The sequence below is a fragment of the Fusarium mangiferae genome (assembly GCF_900044065.1).
Source record: "Fusarium mangiferae strain MRC7560 genome assembly, contig: FMAN_scaffold009, whole genome shotgun sequence".
Taxonomy (NCBI): Eukaryota; Fungi; Ascomycota; class Sordariomycetes; order Hypocreales; family Nectriaceae; genus Fusarium; species Fusarium mangiferae.
In genome coordinates, this window is record NW_024573929.1 from 1,904,930 (window position 1) to 1,921,877 (window position 16,948).

A 16,948-nucleotide genomic window follows, 5' to 3' on the forward strand; every position below is an offset into this window, starting at 1 on the left:
AAGAGATTGTTCTGCAATAGTGCGTGACGTAAGTATGATACAGTGACATATGCTCCTCTCCGGCACAGCACTGGCCTGTAAATACCTCGTTCCTCCAGGGTTCGTTCACAAATCAGACCACGAGCGGATAAAGTGCTAGGATCGTACTAATACGCAACATTTCTCAAATACCAACGACCCCGCACATACTCTCGAGATACCATTTGGTCTGCCTGTCTGTACCATTATCGCTAGCAAAAAGTTGAGGCGCACAAGATGGCGAATGACAAGTCCAAAAGTTCATCGCCAGCTGCAGCGCAATCACCTCCTCGAGATGCTGATAGCCCGGAAGAAGCTCTTCTCGTAAGACAATGACAGAACGCAGCGATCGGCCAAGCTTATGTTAATCTCCACTATTAGGAAGCAGGCGACGACGATTCAGCCCTCGGAGTTGTAAGTTACTAGGCCCCCATCATGGTAGCAATGGTAACTAATTGAATGGCTGCATGAAGACCGATGATGAGTTATCGACCGCGTCTTTGCGCTCCAGTATTTACGAATACCATATGATTAATGGTCGCGGATATCATAAAGATGAGAGTGAGCAAGGAATGGCTGCCTGACGGAATCTTGTGCTGATTGGCATGTACAGAATACTGGCTTCCAAGTGATCAGGTATATCCCCCAATGCTTCTGACACCACGTTTTCACTAACATGCTCCCAGAATGAATCAGAGCGCCTAGGTAAACTCGTCTCGTATCTCCCTGGAAATCTGAAGCTGACTATGCAACAGATCTCCAGAACCACCAACTTCTCTTGACATTCGGCGGCAAGCGATATTTCTCGCCCAACGCTGACACAGCAAAAAGAGTCCTTGATGTCGGAACCGGCACGGGAATTTGGGCTGTCGAGTTTGGTGCGTGAAATACTGGCTAAATGGTTTAGCTGAGCTGACGTTGACAATGCAGCTGATGAACATCCACATGCCGAGGTAAGATGATCGATTCAATTTTCTTCGCCAAAATTATTGAACAACTAAGGTCTTCGGCATCGATATTGCTCCTATCCAGCCAGATTTGTAAGCATGAAATCTTAAGAGTCCAGGCAATTAGCTGATGTTATCCAGCGTTCCCCCAAACTGTACGTTCGAGATCGACGACGCCGAGAAGGAATGGACGTGGACTAAGCCCTTCGACTACATCTTCGTTCGTCTCATGGTCGGCAGCATAGCAGACTGGGATAAACTAATCCGCCAATGCTACGAGTATACCGTTCCACAAACTCCAAACTCTCTGCTCCTCGCTAACAACGTCCAGGAACTTGGAACCCGGAGGCTGGGTCGAAGTCATCGACCCAGTATTCCCCGCCAAATCCGAAGACGGAACGCTCAAGCCCGACTCACCCCTCCATAGATGGGACGAACTAACCGCCAAAGGCGCCTTGGCTCTCGGCCGGCCCTTCGATGAAGGCGTTAACCACGAAAAGCGGCTGAAAGAAGCCGGCTTCGTCAATGTTACGAGAAAGGCATTTAAGTGGCCTACAAACACTTGGCCTAAGGATCCGAAGTTCAAGGAGATTGGGCTTTGGACGCTTGCTAACATTGAGAGGAACCTCGAGACTATTAGTAGCTTCTTGTTGAGGCAGGGGCTTGGGATGAGTCAGGAGGAGATACTGGTGTTTATTGCGGAGGTAAGGGCTGAGATGAGGAACTTGAAGGTCCATGCCTATTGGGAGGTGTAAGTATTCTTGAGGATATGAGTTGATAGAACTGACTGTTGTGTAGGTTCGTTGTTACCGGGCAGAAGTCGGAGGAACAGGTCCAAGGATAGTTGCACCAGCTTAGTCTTGCAAATATGGAAAAGGTTGTTATGGTTCGAAATAGGCTCACAGACTTGGAGTCACTTCTTCAGAAATTATTTAGTACAAAACATGTGACGAGAACAAACATCGAAAGGATTATTATTCTCCGGGCAATGATGAGGAACTCCAAGAACTCCCAAGTCTCAGACTAAAGAAAATACATGCTGACTCCATCCTGTGATAGCATTTCAAGGCGTCACAGGAGCCATCAAATTCGTCCTCTCCGCCCTCTTCGCCTGCTTCAGCGTCCTCACCCGCTGAATACTCTGCCACTTCTTCTCCCTTCTCTTATCCCTCAAACACATGCCCACCAACACCGCCATGCACCCCGCAATACACGCCCCAAAGAACGTCGCTACAACGATACCCTCTGTTCCGATCTCGTTATGCTGCTCCATGCAGACTGTCGCGCCAGAGTCGGGATGGATCGTGCAGAAGAGACCGGGGGAGCACGTGCTGGATGTCATGCGGTTGGTGATGCATGAGGCGCTTTCGGTGCGGCCGTCGGTTGTTATGGAGCAGACGACGGTGGTTGAGACTGTTGTGCTGTAGCAGGATGCGCCGGGCTCGGTGGCGGTGATGCTGCTGCTTGATGTGGAGGTTGAGGAGATGGAGGATTCGGTCGAGGTTGATTGGACGGTAGATGAGGATTCTTGGGTCGTTGTTTCTTGTGTTGTAGACTCCTCGGTCGTCGAAGTGGGCTCGTCGGTCGTCGTAGGCTTGTCTTCCGTTGTAGTGGTCTTTTCTTCCGTCGTGGTCGGTTCGTCTTGCGTGGTCTCTTCGGTGTTTCGAGTCTCCGATTTTGTTTCCGTCGTTTCCGACGAGTCCGTATCTTGTCGCCGAACCCACTGTCGCCATCGCTGCACTAGCGCTCCATTCTGCCATGGATCTTGCTGAGCCTTTTGCGCATCGAGGGGAGCTTCGTGGCCGCGGTTTATCGCGGTCGGGACATCGTAGTATGACGGATCGGGCGGTACGTCATTTGGCTGATGGGCTGCAGCCAGTAAAGCGGGCAGGGCGAAGAATGGGCTTAGGGAAAGGAAGCGCATGCTGAAATTACGAAAATAAATAAGAACGGAAGAGGAAATGATTAAAGTTTTAAGTTCAAGAGCCTGCTGAGATGGGGGAAGAAGCTTTGTAGAAAGATAAAATGTTTTCTTTGTTGCGTGATAGCGGAGATATTATCTCGTATTAGCATGTTACTATAAAAAGATCCGTGGCCGCGCGTAGCCAGCTCAGGTCGTTCCACACGGTGACGATCAGTAGCACAGCCGCAAAACCATTGGATAAAATCACGTAAGCTGACATATATATAGCAATAATACGAGCTATACCACAGACAAAGAGTGTCAGACTGTTCAATCAATTTTCTGTATATCCGACCGCTTGTTTCGCGTTCCTCTTCAGGTTTAGGTCGGTGTCAAGCGGGTTTAGCATGGTGATACCGTTGGGCGCTGTGTTGTGGCTGGGTTTTCTTAAAATAGGCGAACGAATCATTTTTGCCTGAGCTGACAGCAGTGAGGCGCGAGAGTGAGCAACTCCGTGGAGTATAAGTAATGTTAGTGGGATTGGTTTTAGACTAAGTATCGGGAAGACTGTACTTTATTTTATTTGCCTTTTAACTTAATAAGATTGATTTGCTATAAAATCCTAAGTTACTAATAGTAAATACTTTAGGGTAGCTATTCTTAATAAATCTATTAACTCTTAAGTTTAGATATAATACGTTAAGTCTTTCCTAATGCCTTTAATAAATTTGCACAACTTTGTACTCCTACCAATTCCTAGAACACTCTAAATTAGAGGATCCAATTCTTTCAAAATGACCCATGTCTGAGTCGACGCAACTTATTACGATCCCTCCAAGATGGCGCTCCCGTTGACAATCTGTGGACCATGCGGTACGTTAAATCAAAATGAGGATAACTTCTTCACCAAGAGCTACCTAGTACTTTAATTCTCGGCATAAGTAATAGTTACGTATAAATGGTGCTCCTTCTTTAATGCCTTCTAGCCTAGCCATGTGTCAGACCGAACCTAGGGATGAAGTTAGACTGTTGGTAGCCACTGTACCCGCGACTAGCATTCCCTCCATATACTTGAACTATTTTGCACCCTCGCAGATCCTAGGGCTAAGAGCGAATGGAAGCTTCTGAGTATGACTCCTGTATAAACAGAGGCCCACGACCACGTTGGGGTAAAACGCTGTTCCGGTCTAGCAAGGGCGTTGCTATGTGACAAAACGGGTTAATACTAGCCAAAGTCTCTAGCCAGAGACCAGCAACATAGGTCAAATTTCCACTAAGCATTTTGTAGCGGCATGCAAGCGCTGCTGCTGCCGGTAGTCGATTTTGTGGGCACGTAAGAACCAGTTTAGAGAATGTTGTATTGACCCCAGTATGTAGCCTACACTAAAGCGAATGGCCTTTCTTGCTGACATTAATGCAAAGAGGTACCTCATAATAGATAATTTATAATAGTGGTCTTTATATTTTATAGTTTAGAAGTAATTCTATAGTGTTTATTTAATATAAAATAAATAAATCTTTTAAAAAGTTCATTCTGTTAATATATAATTTATTATATTAATATTATAATCGCTTTTTAATAATGTTTACCTTAATTACCAAGTCATGTAGGCTGCACTTAGGTAATACGAATTTAGGTAGAAATTGCTGCCCAACATCAAACAGCCTAATCATAGGTATACTGAAGCCTCGGAGCTCGCTTCATGATCAATCTAGCTAAAGACCGTGCTGCTGGCTCTTTGCAGATCATCTCCACAGACCCTCCAAGACTACAACATGGCTGACCCCCTCAGCATAACTGCCAGCATTCTGGCCGTCGTTGGTGCGGCCTACACCAGCGCTCAAGGCCTGTACGACCTTATCGATGGCCTTCAGAGCGCACCGAAGACCATCGCGGACATGAAGACCGAAATTGCTGGGGTGCAGCGAGTTCTGCAGTCTCTCCAGACTAATCTAGAGAAGAAGCCGACCGCTTTGGCTCCGATCTTCGAGCGCGTCGGAATCAAGGAAACGGTTGCTGTCTGTGAAGACATCACAAAGGACTTCACGCGAACTATGGAGAAATACACAGCACACTCCAAGGATGGATCGTTCAGCAATCGCGACAAATTGACTGTGACGTTTCGCAAGTCCAAGCTCGAGGGCTTCCGGACTCGGCTCAATGTCGCCAAGGACACAGTCGAGTTTGCGGTGACTTCGGCCATTTTGTGAGGACTGCCTTGTCCATTTATCCCAAACCCTCGAGATGTCCGCTTTCTTGACTGACGATTCGTTGCTTCTCAGGGCCACTTCTTCATCTACCTACGGCTCGATCGAAGATCTCAAAAAGGCACTAGAGAATCAGGTAGAGGCGCTCAGGGTGCAGTCTCAACGGCTCGTTACCATCGAGAAAGACGTCAATGACCTGGAACTTGACGAGGAGGCCGAGGCCGACGAGACTAACGATATAATCCCCATCACGACCCGTGAGCGGGATCTGACACTCACCATCCTTCCCATTCTCAAGAAGGCTTGCGCGGAGGCACTCGGCGTCACAGAGGCGCAGTCCAACAACACCTACCAGAAGTTCGGCGACGTCACTTCGGAGGACTCCTCCAAGGTGGGAGCTGGGGTGGCTGGCTCTAACTTTGGGACCGGAAATGTGCAGCAGGAGTTCGGGAACACGAATGCCAAGAATTCGAGCCAGGCATACGTGGGTCGAATGGACAGTCAGGCCTTCAAGGACTTTTGGAATAGTCCGACGTCAAAACCGGACAGTAGCTCCAGATCAAGAAGCGGTGATGATGGTTAGAACGCAACGTTTGTCTAAGGAGCTACAGATGGTTTTCAGGTTGATTTAACGTCGCTCTTTGTTGCTTGAGATGTTGAAAATCGATGAGACACACAAGATGCGGTATTTGATGTAGTATTCTTGGATTGAGATTACCTCCAAGACTAGTCTAGCCTACCAGTCTCCATCACCTGCTGTTCATGATGTGCTTATCCAATGACGGCCTTGTTTGCTTATGCACCCCCTAATTCGTCAACAGGGCTCCACCGTGTCAAGGAGGGGTATATCAGCTGCCTCAGTCCAACAACATTCGAGAGAGGAGTCCAGACTTGATTTAACTCTCACCATTTTCCGGCGGTTCTCTGACTGGACATATCTTGAGAAGTCTTTGATGTACGCTAGATTCGTCAGCAGCTATCTGAGTTACCAAGTGGCCTACTTGTCATGTCTTCACGTCGGCATCTTGATGAACTGTCACAGCAATTCGGCAATGTTTCCTTTAACAACTCGAAGGGATTCGTGGGTGCCGTTGGCATTGACAATGCCTCGGTTACTGTGCAGAGTCTGACCGCCAGCATCTTCTCCGGGATGGAAAGTCTGTAGTTGTCGCCGGGCCTCTTTGGCAGATGGAGCTGACAGTGCGTTCACAGATCCGGTACACAACGTAATCAGGGCCCTAGACATCGATAACAACGACTATGAGGGTGACAGAGAGGATATTCCGGATATGGCTACCAATACGGGGAAGTGGTTCTTCGAAGATCTCAACTTCCTGCGCTGGATGGAGTTTGATTCTTCTAGCTTGCTGATAGTCACCGGTCAGAGTGGCCAGGGAAAATCCGTCATGGCACGTCATCTCATCAAGCATCTGCCTAGAGGCAGCTCAGTGAGCTACTTCTTTTTTAACAGGCGCAGAGAAGAGGCTCAATCTCCGGTTTGCGCCGTTGCTGCTTTACTCCATCGTTGGTTTACCCGTGAACCAGCGCTGTCGCACCATTACGCAGTAAGCCTGTTCTATTCTCAACCTCGGATGGCGGCTCAAGGACCATGGCTGACTTCGATTTGAACATCTAGGTGAAAGCCTTCAACCATCACAAAACTTTGCACAAGTTCAATCTTCTATGGGGTATACTGGAGCAGACAATGTTGTCGCCAAAGTCGGGAACTCTATACTGTGTTCTGGATGGTCTGGAGAAATGCCGACAGTCAAATGAAACGGAGGCTGGCTTACGAAATCTTATGGAGGCAATCTCGAAATTCTTCCGCACCGAGAATCACGAGGTATGGGATCTGCTTATGCGTACCTTTCCTGACCACATACGAATGGCCTGGTCAGGCGAAGATCAAGTCATCTCCCTCTCTGGGTAAATTGAGGAAATCTGACTGCACAAATAGGTCCACCGTGTAACCCACCTTAAGATCCTGGTAACGGCTCAGGCCTCAGAAACCATCTCCAGAAAGATTCCACGCTGCGACCACTGCAACCCAGTGATGCGCCTTGACTGCACCGAAGCTGACGTCGCTAGTATGATAACTCGAGATGTTGAAGAGGTCATAAAAAACGCGCTTGTAAAAATAACAACTTCACCCCTGAGCAGGATCGATGCAAAGTTTGTACAGAGTCTACAGGCCGGTGATGAGTCAGTATGGTCTGAATTACAGAATGAGCTGGGAGAGTATGGGCTGCAGGCGGACATGATTAGCACTGACCAGAGAAGAAGCCTCATCACGAACTTGATTACTGCTATGGTGGGCTACGACATCAATAATGACTCTGAAGACAAACGTGAATCAGAGCCCGAGCCGCTTAATTCAGACGGGGCAGAGGCAGAGGCAGAGGTGACAGAAGGCTCAGGAGCCTCAGGTCCAAATGTCGCTACGACAGGTACAAAGAAACAAGTGGAGCCTATAAAGCCAATGAGGAGACCATCAATCGTTTCAAATACCCAGGAAGGCTGGGAGAAAGCAGCAAGGACCGAGCAAGGCCCCCGCAGGACACCAACTTTCCGCTTGCGTGACCTCCAAGATGCAGAGGAGCAGCGTCGTTCTGCTGTGTAAGCTTTGCACGCCGAGGGCCGTTAGTAGTTATGATTTGCCTGCTAACGACTCTTCTAGCGGAGAAAGAGCTGACAGGTGGCTTGACTACTACGAATCTGGATTCCTGCAGCCACTGCAACGCTTTCTTGACACGGTCAAGTACGCGGCCGACGATTTAGATGTAAGGCCCGTGAAGCTAGCAATTTTTAGTACCGGGGTGAATAAGCATCTGCTTCGGGAGATCAGTCACCGCGATCTCAGAGACAAAGTCAAGGTTAGGAGCTTTGTGCACGACGATCCCGAAGCATATGACAACATCGGTATTGGGACCATGGTAACGCGCTTGCTTCTAGGATTAGCCCCCTCGGCTGAGATCCACGTCTTCAAGGTAACATCCGAGGGTGTCATCCAGGCATCACAGGTTGAACAAATCGTGAAGGTTAGTCGCCCTATGCTTGATAAATTATGACCCGGTTGTTCGGCTAACTGGGCCTGGTTGGGGTAGGCCGTGAATTATGCTGTTGTAGAAACTGAAGCAGATATTCTTTGCATGGGTTTTGGTTTCCACCAGCGGGATTCAGAGGTCGAGAGGGTTATCCGTCATGCGGCAACGCGGAACTCGGGTCGCGGCGTCATCATGTTTGCTGCCGCCGGGAACGAAGGGGGCAACCGACCTGTCCCCTATCCGGCTCGAGATCCGAATGTGTTTTGCGTCTATTCCACGGACGGACTCGGGAACAGCTCGGCATTCAACCCCAGTTTGCTGGATCCGCGTGACAGGTTCAGCACACTAGGTGAAGAAGTCAGATTCGGGAGGATTACTGAGGATACCATGGGGACAGGGTCAGGCTCGACCTTGTCTGCCACTATCGCTGCAGCAATGGCCGCTGAGATTCTCAACTGGTGGCGCCGTTGCCACGAGGCGAGGGTTTTCCACCGTTTAGAAAGTTCTGCGAACAGGATCGATTACATTGGCATGGAGGAGATGCGAAAGATATTTCACCTAATGTCCGTCGAGAGAGATGGGTTCAGGTATTTGACGCCGTGGGTGCTGTTTGGAGCTGGAGATATAAGCCAGGTAGCGAGCAAGGTGGTGTACGCTCTCGAGTCGGGCTGGTAGTATTCACTTGACATTTCACACATAGTAGGTCGGGACTGCATTCACCATTAGGCACACTGGATGAAAGTGGTGATGGAGCAGATGGATAATTAGGTATATCTGTATATGTCAAATAACAGAGTAAACATATTAAGGACTGACATAACCCTCTTTGACCTCTATTTCGCCGTCTCATCCCAATCACGCTAATCCTACGACCATCCTTTGACGCTTCTTTCTTAGCCTTCTATTCTCAGAGGAACCTATTCCCTTAATGGCTGCAGGTCACTATTGCTACGCTGTGGCGTCACAGTCAAAGCTACAGCAGGGTAGAGATCTGCATACAAGGCATGCTGCAGATGACTATCGAACTCCATAGGGCCTACCGCTGTTGCATTTGCGGAGGCTTCTGAGTGGAGTGTTAATTCGTCGACCGCTCCTATGGGTTACATTGGTTTCCTACGTGGTCATCACGACTGGAAGGAAATTTCAGATAATGAAATGAAATCGTAGCTATCTAATTAGATACAGATGCTAGGAGAATTACCTGAAGCGAGATACATGAACCTATTGTGTTTCAATTTAAACCAATCCTTCACATTCCTTCATTAACATCGCGGACTTTCCCTTAGGAGCTCACACTGCCGCAGCTGTAGTAGTCAGAGTCACTCGCTGAACAACTCCACTCTGAATCCGAATCTTCTGTGACGTTCACATGCGGATCAAGAGCATTAGTCCACAAGCCAAGAAGTCTATCTATGCCGGTGCTGATTGTATCCGGGTCAGGAGACCAAGAGTCAGAAAGCCGAAGCAGCTCCTCCATCTCGCTGTGAATATGTTTCATAGTCGGAGAAGTACAAGAACGTGTTGATGAACTGCTAGAGGTAGTAGTGCTTGTACAGGGAGGGCCAGCAGTAACAACGTTCGGAGGTCCAGGTGGCATCATACCCGGACGACGATTGAAGGGCGTTGGGCCACCGAACATCGGTGGTATTGGGGTGCCATAGTTCTGAATGTTCAGTGTCATGCCAGGACGGCGTAGCGATTCCCACGTCTCAGGTAAAATGACGGTTCCGTCCTCGGCGCAGAAATTATACTTTCCGTCTTTCAAAATCGCTGACGCGGGATATCCCAAGCTGAGGGAAGAGAGTCTTTTACGCAGTGACTGCAGTGAATGTCAATCAGCCAGTGCTAGACGCTTCAGTATCTCTTAAACTCACATCTAGATCCTTGCAAGAAGCATACGGGAAGGTGAACCTTTTACCCGTGTGAAGTTCAACTACGTGTATCGGCTCTACTTCATCACCGAGCCGGAAGAAAAGACAGATAGAAGCATCAGTCTGAACAACAGCCTCGTATCTGTTTTTGAGTGGAGGACTGGCGGTCGACATGGCGATCCAAGTACGTTCTCTAGGGCTCGATTGCTTGGCGGCATCGATACCATCGTCGATCCGTTGGCGGACACGTTGATCGAGTGAGTCGTATTGTTCGAGGAGTCCTGGACGCTTTCTCCATCTGGGCTTGGAGGTTGCCTTCGAGAGAGCGGACCTGACATGTTTGTCATCCAGTTCAAGGCGTTTGAATGTCTTGATTGGGATGCTGTTGAAATGAGCGGCAAGATCAATTTGCCAAACCTCAAGGTCTTGATCCTTCCATTCATCATGCGATCCTGGCAGGAGGATCCGTTTGATCCAGTTTCTGGTAGCAGTCAGCAGACTTGAGCCGTGTTCTTTGGCCGGCTGTCGATTCATTTGTGTTGGTGAGCTGGTGGTCTCTTCAGTGGTATCAACCAAAGCCTCGGTGTCCTCGGGCAATTCTGGCGGCTGAGTTTCACCGCTTGGAATGCTCTCAACAGGCTTGACCTCTTCAGTCTTTGTTTCAACCGCAATAGTAGGTGTACTTGAAACAGTGCAAGTGCTTTTAACATCTGCGATGGAAACATTGCTAGAGTCTGGTGGTGGAGCGATGATGGTCCATTTGGCCACCTTCTTGGACCAAAATCTGTTGTGACTTGCTCGTTGTCTGTCCACCGTCTTTGCCAGTTGTCGGATTGTGGACTCGGTCTCAAAGCTACCTGGGAGTCGAGTCCCTGCCCTAGTGGAACCATCAAGTTAGCACAGACAGCATATAGAATGACCCGAGCTTACCGCATCTGACCCTGCGCGATAGTACCCAAAAGATAGCGCAGCATGAGTTCAAACTTGATCTGCGTCAAGCGGTGCCGAAAGTACCTCAGTTCAAGCTCGAGCCGCTCCCAAGACTCGTCACTCCATACACTGGTGTGAGCGACGCAGTCGAGATACTTTCCTGTTTCCTCCCGCGAGATCTTATTGATCTCCTTGTCGCCAACAATACTCTCTGTCTTCCGTACCAGCATGATCAATATACCGGTGTAAATCTTTTCGCACGTGGCCGTTAGGCCAGTGATGTCTTCCAGGCATAGCGTTGTGAGCGCATCTGCACTTTCTTGAATCAGATTGTCAATTTTTGTCAGTGTCAGGGCAGTAGAATTGATCAAATTGATCAGCTTGGGCAGCACCAGTTGGGCTCTGTGGTTGGCTTCCGATTCTATTTGTAGGGAGCTTGCAAGATTGAGGCCTAGCTTGGCGACTGGTTCAATATCGTTGTGGGCCATCGCTCAAGAGAGACCAACACGGGAATAAGAAAGGAAGGAAAATTCAGAAAATAGCTCGAGGTCCTCCCGTTCTATTAAAATCGATCAGCGTGTTTAAAGCATGCAATGGTAAGCTTATCATTACCCCTCAATACGTGCATCAGCGTAGCCAATCATCAAAGTTGTTGGCTGCACTTCTGCCTTACGTGACTCTAGGACTGTTGAACAACGTGTCATACATAAGCCACCATTGTAACGATTGGTACTCATTTGCTGCAGTGAGACGCATTTGGAAGAAACCTTGACCGCTCCTTGCGGGGTTCAACCATCTCTCTACCATGATTTGGACGGTAAGCAGACAACGTACGGTCTAAACTCATCTTTTTTGCAGTCAGTAATTAGATAGCTCGATACTGGCATAGATTGGCTGATACAGTTGTATGTTGGTCTATCTTTATCCACTCCGGTTGATGGCCTTTACTTTGTTATCGTGCCCCGGCGCAATACGACATCAGGCGGTTTCTATTGGCACATTTCAGGCAAGGACCAATCGCATTCCTTGGCCCCCAATCTGAGAATCTTGGAAGGGTACTTCTTTGAGGTTTTGGTTGCCAAGTATAGCCCGTGTCGTATTCTCCCTATGGTTGTCTCACTAGAAGTCTACTTCGGGAACATTTGCATGTGGCGCTGCACGATAAAGCAACATGAAGCTATACTTGTTGCAGGTATCATTAAACGTGCCTAATCCCCTGTAAATATGAGGTTCTCCTTTGTTACTACTACTGACGTTTACTGCTACTTTGTCCAAAACCAGACAGTGGCACGGTTATAAGCGTTTGTATAAAAATACGCCCAATTATCCTGGGTCCTGAAAATGGAATATCATTTAAACTCTGGAGACAACAGTGAATGGAAGGAATATTTTGCCGGTATGTATTTATTAGTGTTCTTTTACCTTACTTAGGGGCTGAAACTTCTTTTAAACTCTTAACGTAATTACAGAACTGTGGAGACCGCTGGTTGAGGTATCGGTATGGGAAATTAATCAAGACCAGTGATCCTGATAGGGAGGTCCTCTGACTACAGGTGGCTAATGACCAAAGTATGGGGAGATTTACCAGCATCGACTTTAAATGGCTCGTCAGCCTCACCGGACTACCGGAAGCGATTTTGTTTGCGAAAGAAAATAAATCACAAGATCAGAGAAAGGGGGGACAGGGGAAGCAACGTGCGATGTATCAGTGAAAGCCCTGTCTCGCATTGAAAAATGTGATGAACATCAGGCTGCGTTATGACAATCTGTTGCTTGGGTTCGCTGCGCTCTCTTTCTTATCTCCTTTCTCTTGTCCCGTGAGTACAGCAATTAGATTTTGCGTTATCAGATTGCAATTAATGGTCGCATAGGTGCATGACGGACAAATAAAAAGAGAAACGACCGGGTATTCTCAGTCGACCCCGACCTCATACATGCCACCACCCTTGATATGTATTATCTGGGCCTTTGAAAATGCCAATCTTTTCAACCTTCCCTACTGACCAAGGCGACGTGGCGGCATTTGATTGGATGTCAGCCCATCAGTCTTTCGCCAGCGTGGAGGGGCCCAACGTTATAGATAGATCCAGATCACTCTTACCATCAGTCTGAAGAAAGTTGTATCCCATCCCACGATTCTCTGCATAGTATCTACATATCTTATCAAGTACACATTCGAAGTCGTCCGTTCACCAACACTATTCACTGCGCTACCTGTAGTCAATATGTGTAGCAATAACCCCGGATGCACTGGCAATGTGACAACACACGTTACTTCTTGGGCCTATTGTACCGCAAGGGTTTACGACGCTTCATCAGCGCGGAATTATGTCGGCATTCGCCCCTCCAGGACTTGTCAAGCAGCTTTTGCGAAAACGTGGTGGGAGGAGTGTGACAGATTGCTACTAGTAACCCCGACAAAGACAACAAATTACTCCGTCTGTCCTAGCCATCGGACGAGAATCGAGTAGGTGAGTTTTCAAATAAGTAGCCGAAAGGCTACAGGCAACCACGAACAGATGCTAACAGCAGGTCAGCTCAGTGCAAGGTCAGAATGAGCACACAAACTTCCCATAAGTGCGGCCGTATGGGCGGATCTTGAAGGTGAAGGTTGGTATGTCCTGTATGAGGAATCTTTAGTAGGGTATATAAGGAAGAGGTAGTATGTGATTGTTGCTTTTGGGGGTGTCCTTTATGGGTTCCTTTATGCCTTGAGTATCTGGTGCATCTTCTTGAGTTGATCCTCAGTTGGATCATCCGAGATCCACTAACCTTTCTTTTTCTCGGTGGCGTTAAGGAAACCTTCAGCACGCTTAATAGTGTGAATATATAGATCCATGACGTATGACTTGCCGTCGGATAACTTAATGCGGACCTTGTAATTGTCGACTCAATTGTCTTTAACCAGTCGCCATGTGTTAAAATCCAGTAGGCAACTGCAACCCCCGGTTTTAAGGACATAAATAAAGATCCCCGCCCTAAGATAGTAAAAAAAACACTAAACCTTTATATAGAGTGTTAAAATAAACCTGATAAAAGATATCTTAAATTTATATAAGTTTACTTAAATGTTTTTATTATTTAGGATATAATCCTGGATTTTCTTTCCTCCCTTGGCCCGTCTTGATAGCTGTTTTGAACTGGCGGTTGATTACCCAACCAATCGTCGACAGATTCATCTAACCAGAATTAAATCTCTACTTTGCAGTCCGAAAGCTGACTTACTCAACACAGCAGATTATGAGGCACGTATGAAACAGTTTATCTCATTTCGCGGGTCAGTTCAATGCATGGCCATTTCAATCATCTTTCTCGGCTATACCGGCTGTAGCGGCTGTGGCCATCACTATACTGAAACCACAAGAATAACGGCATCTGGATCGCTTCTCGGATCCGGCATAGCCGAGAAAAAGAATTTTGACCATCCTTTTATCGGAAGGCCCTAGTCGTTGACATGGAAGAGCCGGGCGTTTATGACCCCACGAAAGCAGGGGTCAAGGGGCGAATAGCTGCATGTCGATTGGGCAATTGAAATGAGTCACCAGGCGCGTTTTATGCACCAAATACAATTGTTGGAGTTATGATGCATGTCGCGTGGCTTTCAGCGACGGATCTGGCGGCATTTACAATACGCTCACCTCGCCTATCCACCCGTGCCTAGCAACTACACAGTAGACCAAACTACAGTAACTTTGAGCGAGGGGGCTTTGACGATAAACAATGACATAACTCAGGCGCTGACTTGAATTCCTAAGCTACTCGCTTGGCCTATACATAAACCGTTGATTCCCCTTGAGCAGTGTTCTTTTGCGTTTCCTTGGCAGAGAAGTTTATGTTTCATATATCTTTTCTTAGCCGAAATTGTTTACTTACAACTTGAGATATGGCTCGTTGTCGGCGGACTTCTTCCCGCGAAAGCTTAGAGGAAGACACTGCTTCTGCTGGCAGGTCATTGACGCAGCCTTGCCACGCGTTTAAACGCAGATCCGCCAGGACCGCGCCCAGATATGCCCATGGCAGCATGACAGAACCAATGACGGACAAGGCTCATCAAAAGGTCCGAAAGGCTTGTGTGAGATGCAGAATGAAGAAGACCAAGGTAAGTCCTCAAGCTCTGAGTGATAAAAAGGTCAAAGTTGAACTCATAGACATGACAGTGCGATGGTAAGATGCCTTGTAGAAGGTGTCAGGACGATCAAAAAATATGTACAGCTAGTGCCAGGAGAACCATTACCTTCAAGCATGCTCCTAGAGGGTAAGTGATATGCCTCTCACAGCCCTTATGGTCATATCATTGAGACCAGATACAGATACGCCGAGGTCCTGGAGCAGTCCCAGTATATCCTGATAGAGACTGTCTTCAAGCTATATGGCATGGTCAGGAACTCACAGCCTTGGAAGCTGGCTGAGCCTCACCTGAATATGCACGGTCAACCCGTCGCCCAACACATCGCGAAGCTTCTAGGCTGCGTACCGCCAATCGCCGACATCGACCTCCCAGTGCGATCCATCTTCCCCGAAGATGTAGACAGCTTGGAGGAGCTGTATCACGAGCTGGAAGAACATGAGAGATCTGAAGCTGCTACCATACCCAGCCTTACCAGAGACAAGCAGTTGACTTGCGATGAAAGTGCGATATCGGAACCGCAAGACTCGGATATGGAACCTCCGTATTACTGGGCTGACCGTCAGAAACAGGGTACGGTAGATCTACGACTCCAGGCTAGGAGTAATGCCCTGGACTTTGAGGGCGCTATAGCCGCTAACATGCATAGAAATGCATTGTTTCCTGACACTCCTCCCTCGTCTTTGACATGGAATAGCTACATCGATGGGCACACCGACTCAACAATGTGTCTCCTACAACAGGTCGGCGTAATGCAGGGTAATGGAATGATCCAGCAGGGTCTGTTGAGACCCGTCTTTGAGGGCGTTGAGCCGTACGGTATGTCTGTTGCTCTGGGGATGAGACATAGAGAGAGATAATGATTCAAAGATCTCGGGATATAGTTGAATATAGAGGCATAAATGAAAGATTGAGAACCCTGAGATGGACCTTGAGATAGTTGTGAGTGGAAAGACATAGCTTCTGGCCTCCAGGGCTGCCAGCTTTCCTCTAACGAGAGGTAGTGCATAATGATTAATTGGTGATTCAGTGCGACATGTTCGTAATATTATACGCCAAAGTGAACATAGGGAACCCAGTAAAGTGGCTTAGTATCCTCGTCGCAACCAACAATATCCCTAATCTCAGCGCCTCGTCTCGACAGAGCAGTATTCATGTCTCGCCATTCCATCTCGATCCGACCACCCCGCAGCGCCCTGAAAGCACGGTGGAGACCTCTACAGACGGCCTGGTCTGTCACGCCTTCGTGCTGCATCGTCTCGTACAGCACTCTCGACACATAAACGGAATGCCTATCCAGAACGTTCCAATGACATGCCGGAACCCATCGAGCTGGAAGGCTTGGGCAAGATGGACTTCCTCATCGGCGAATCTGTCGGACTCATTGGCCCGGGTTGAGCAACCGGAAAGGTAGGCGAAGAACGGAGGGTTGTCTTGCAACCTGTGATCACGAAGCGCGCCCGTCGTCAGCGGATTCGTCTCCCAATCCTCGAGGAGCAAGCAGCTTCGCGAAGGATCTGCTGCATCAGACTGCCCATGGCCGGCAGAATGAAATATCTTGCACGTCTTTAGATGCTCAAGGACCTCGTCTCTGCGCCGCGGGGGCATGGTGGGTCTAGCCCCAGTGACGGGCAGAGTGCTGTCAGCATATCCACCTCATCGGCGGCGAATGGAAGAAGTCCACCCGCGGACAGAAAGCCGGCGATTACTTTTGCCGCACCAAATTCTGAAACAAGGACACCCAAATCGCCATCGCACAAGATAGACGTGACATCTTCGGGGATAGCAAGAATGTCAGCATCAATCGCCTCCTTCAGGACCCCTATAGTCCCAACTATGTATTCAAGACGTAGTATTTGTATGTGAAATATACAGTCCGAATGGATGCAAGGCCATTGGCA

General features: G+C 48.3%; 8 protein-coding genes across 8 annotated transcripts; 5 read left to right on the forward strand and 3 right to left on the reverse strand.

Annotated features, from left to right (window-relative positions):
• Positions 1-255: 255 nt before the first annotated feature.
• FMAN_08421 (uncharacterized protein) lies at positions 256-1,809 on the forward strand (the record flags this gene model as incomplete). Its single annotated transcript, XM_041835290.1, has 11 exons — positions 256-342; positions 400-432; positions 492-579; positions 632-654; positions 705-723; positions 774-896; positions 949-971; positions 1,021-1,058; positions 1,107-1,244; positions 1,297-1,716; positions 1,764-1,809. 11 exons carry the CDS (start codon positions 256-258, stop codon positions 1,807-1,809), a joined length of 1,038 nt encoding a protein of 345 aa, XP_041685468.1.
• A 219-nt stretch (positions 1,810-2,028) lies between these two features.
• FMAN_08420 (uncharacterized protein) lies at positions 2,029-2,889 on the reverse strand (the record flags this gene model as incomplete). Its single annotated transcript, XM_041835291.1, has 1 exon — positions 2,029-2,889. The coding sequence occupies one exon, from the start codon at positions 2,887-2,889 to the stop codon at positions 2,029-2,031; it is 861 nt and encodes a 286-aa protein (XP_041685469.1).
• A 1,755-nt stretch (positions 2,890-4,644) lies between these two features.
• On the forward strand, positions 4,645-5,659 carry FMAN_08419 (uncharacterized protein; the record flags this gene model as incomplete). Its single annotated transcript, XM_041835292.1, has 2 exons — positions 4,645-5,075; positions 5,152-5,659. The coding sequence occupies 2 exons, from the start codon at positions 4,645-4,647 to the stop codon at positions 5,657-5,659; spliced, it is 939 nt and encodes a 312-aa protein (XP_041685470.1).
• A 423-nt stretch (positions 5,660-6,082) lies between these two features.
• FMAN_08418 (uncharacterized protein) lies at positions 6,083-8,795 on the forward strand (the record flags this gene model as incomplete). The annotated part of the gene is made up of 6 exons (XM_041835293.1): positions 6,083-6,233; positions 6,289-6,641; positions 6,713-6,919; positions 7,034-7,692; positions 7,754-8,114; positions 8,181-8,795. 6 exons carry the CDS (start codon positions 6,083-6,085, stop codon positions 8,793-8,795), a joined length of 2,346 nt encoding a protein of 781 aa, XP_041685471.1.
• Positions 8,796-9,402: 607 nt separating this feature from the next.
• FMAN_08417 (uncharacterized protein) lies at positions 9,403-11,409 on the reverse strand (the record flags this gene model as incomplete). The annotated part of the gene is made up of 3 exons (XM_041835294.1): positions 9,403-9,939; positions 9,995-10,868; positions 10,922-11,409. 3 exons carry the CDS (start codon positions 11,407-11,409, stop codon positions 9,403-9,405), a joined length of 1,899 nt encoding a protein of 632 aa, XP_041685472.1.
• A 1,737-nt stretch (positions 11,410-13,146) lies between these two features.
• Positions 13,147-13,523, forward strand: FMAN_08416 (uncharacterized protein; the record flags this gene model as incomplete). The annotated part of the gene is made up of 3 exons (XM_041835295.1): positions 13,147-13,329; positions 13,371-13,392; positions 13,441-13,523. The coding sequence occupies 3 exons, from the start codon at positions 13,147-13,149 to the stop codon at positions 13,521-13,523; spliced, it is 288 nt and encodes a 95-aa protein (XP_041685473.1).
• Positions 13,524-14,804: 1,281 nt separating this feature from the next.
• On the forward strand, positions 14,805-15,907 carry FMAN_08415 (uncharacterized protein; the record flags this gene model as incomplete). Its single annotated transcript, XM_041835296.1, has 3 exons — positions 14,805-15,020; positions 15,079-15,176; positions 15,232-15,907. The coding sequence occupies 3 exons, from the start codon at positions 14,805-14,807 to the stop codon at positions 15,905-15,907; spliced, it is 990 nt and encodes a 329-aa protein (XP_041685474.1).
• A 188-nt stretch (positions 15,908-16,095) lies between these two features.
• On the reverse strand, positions 16,096-16,655 carry FMAN_16172 (uncharacterized protein; the record flags this gene model as incomplete). The annotated part of the gene is made up of 2 exons (XM_041835298.1): positions 16,096-16,296; positions 16,362-16,655. The coding sequence occupies 2 exons, from the start codon at positions 16,653-16,655 to the stop codon at positions 16,096-16,098; spliced, it is 495 nt and encodes a 164-aa protein (XP_041685475.1).
• Between the last annotated feature and the right edge of the window lie 293 nt (positions 16,656-16,948).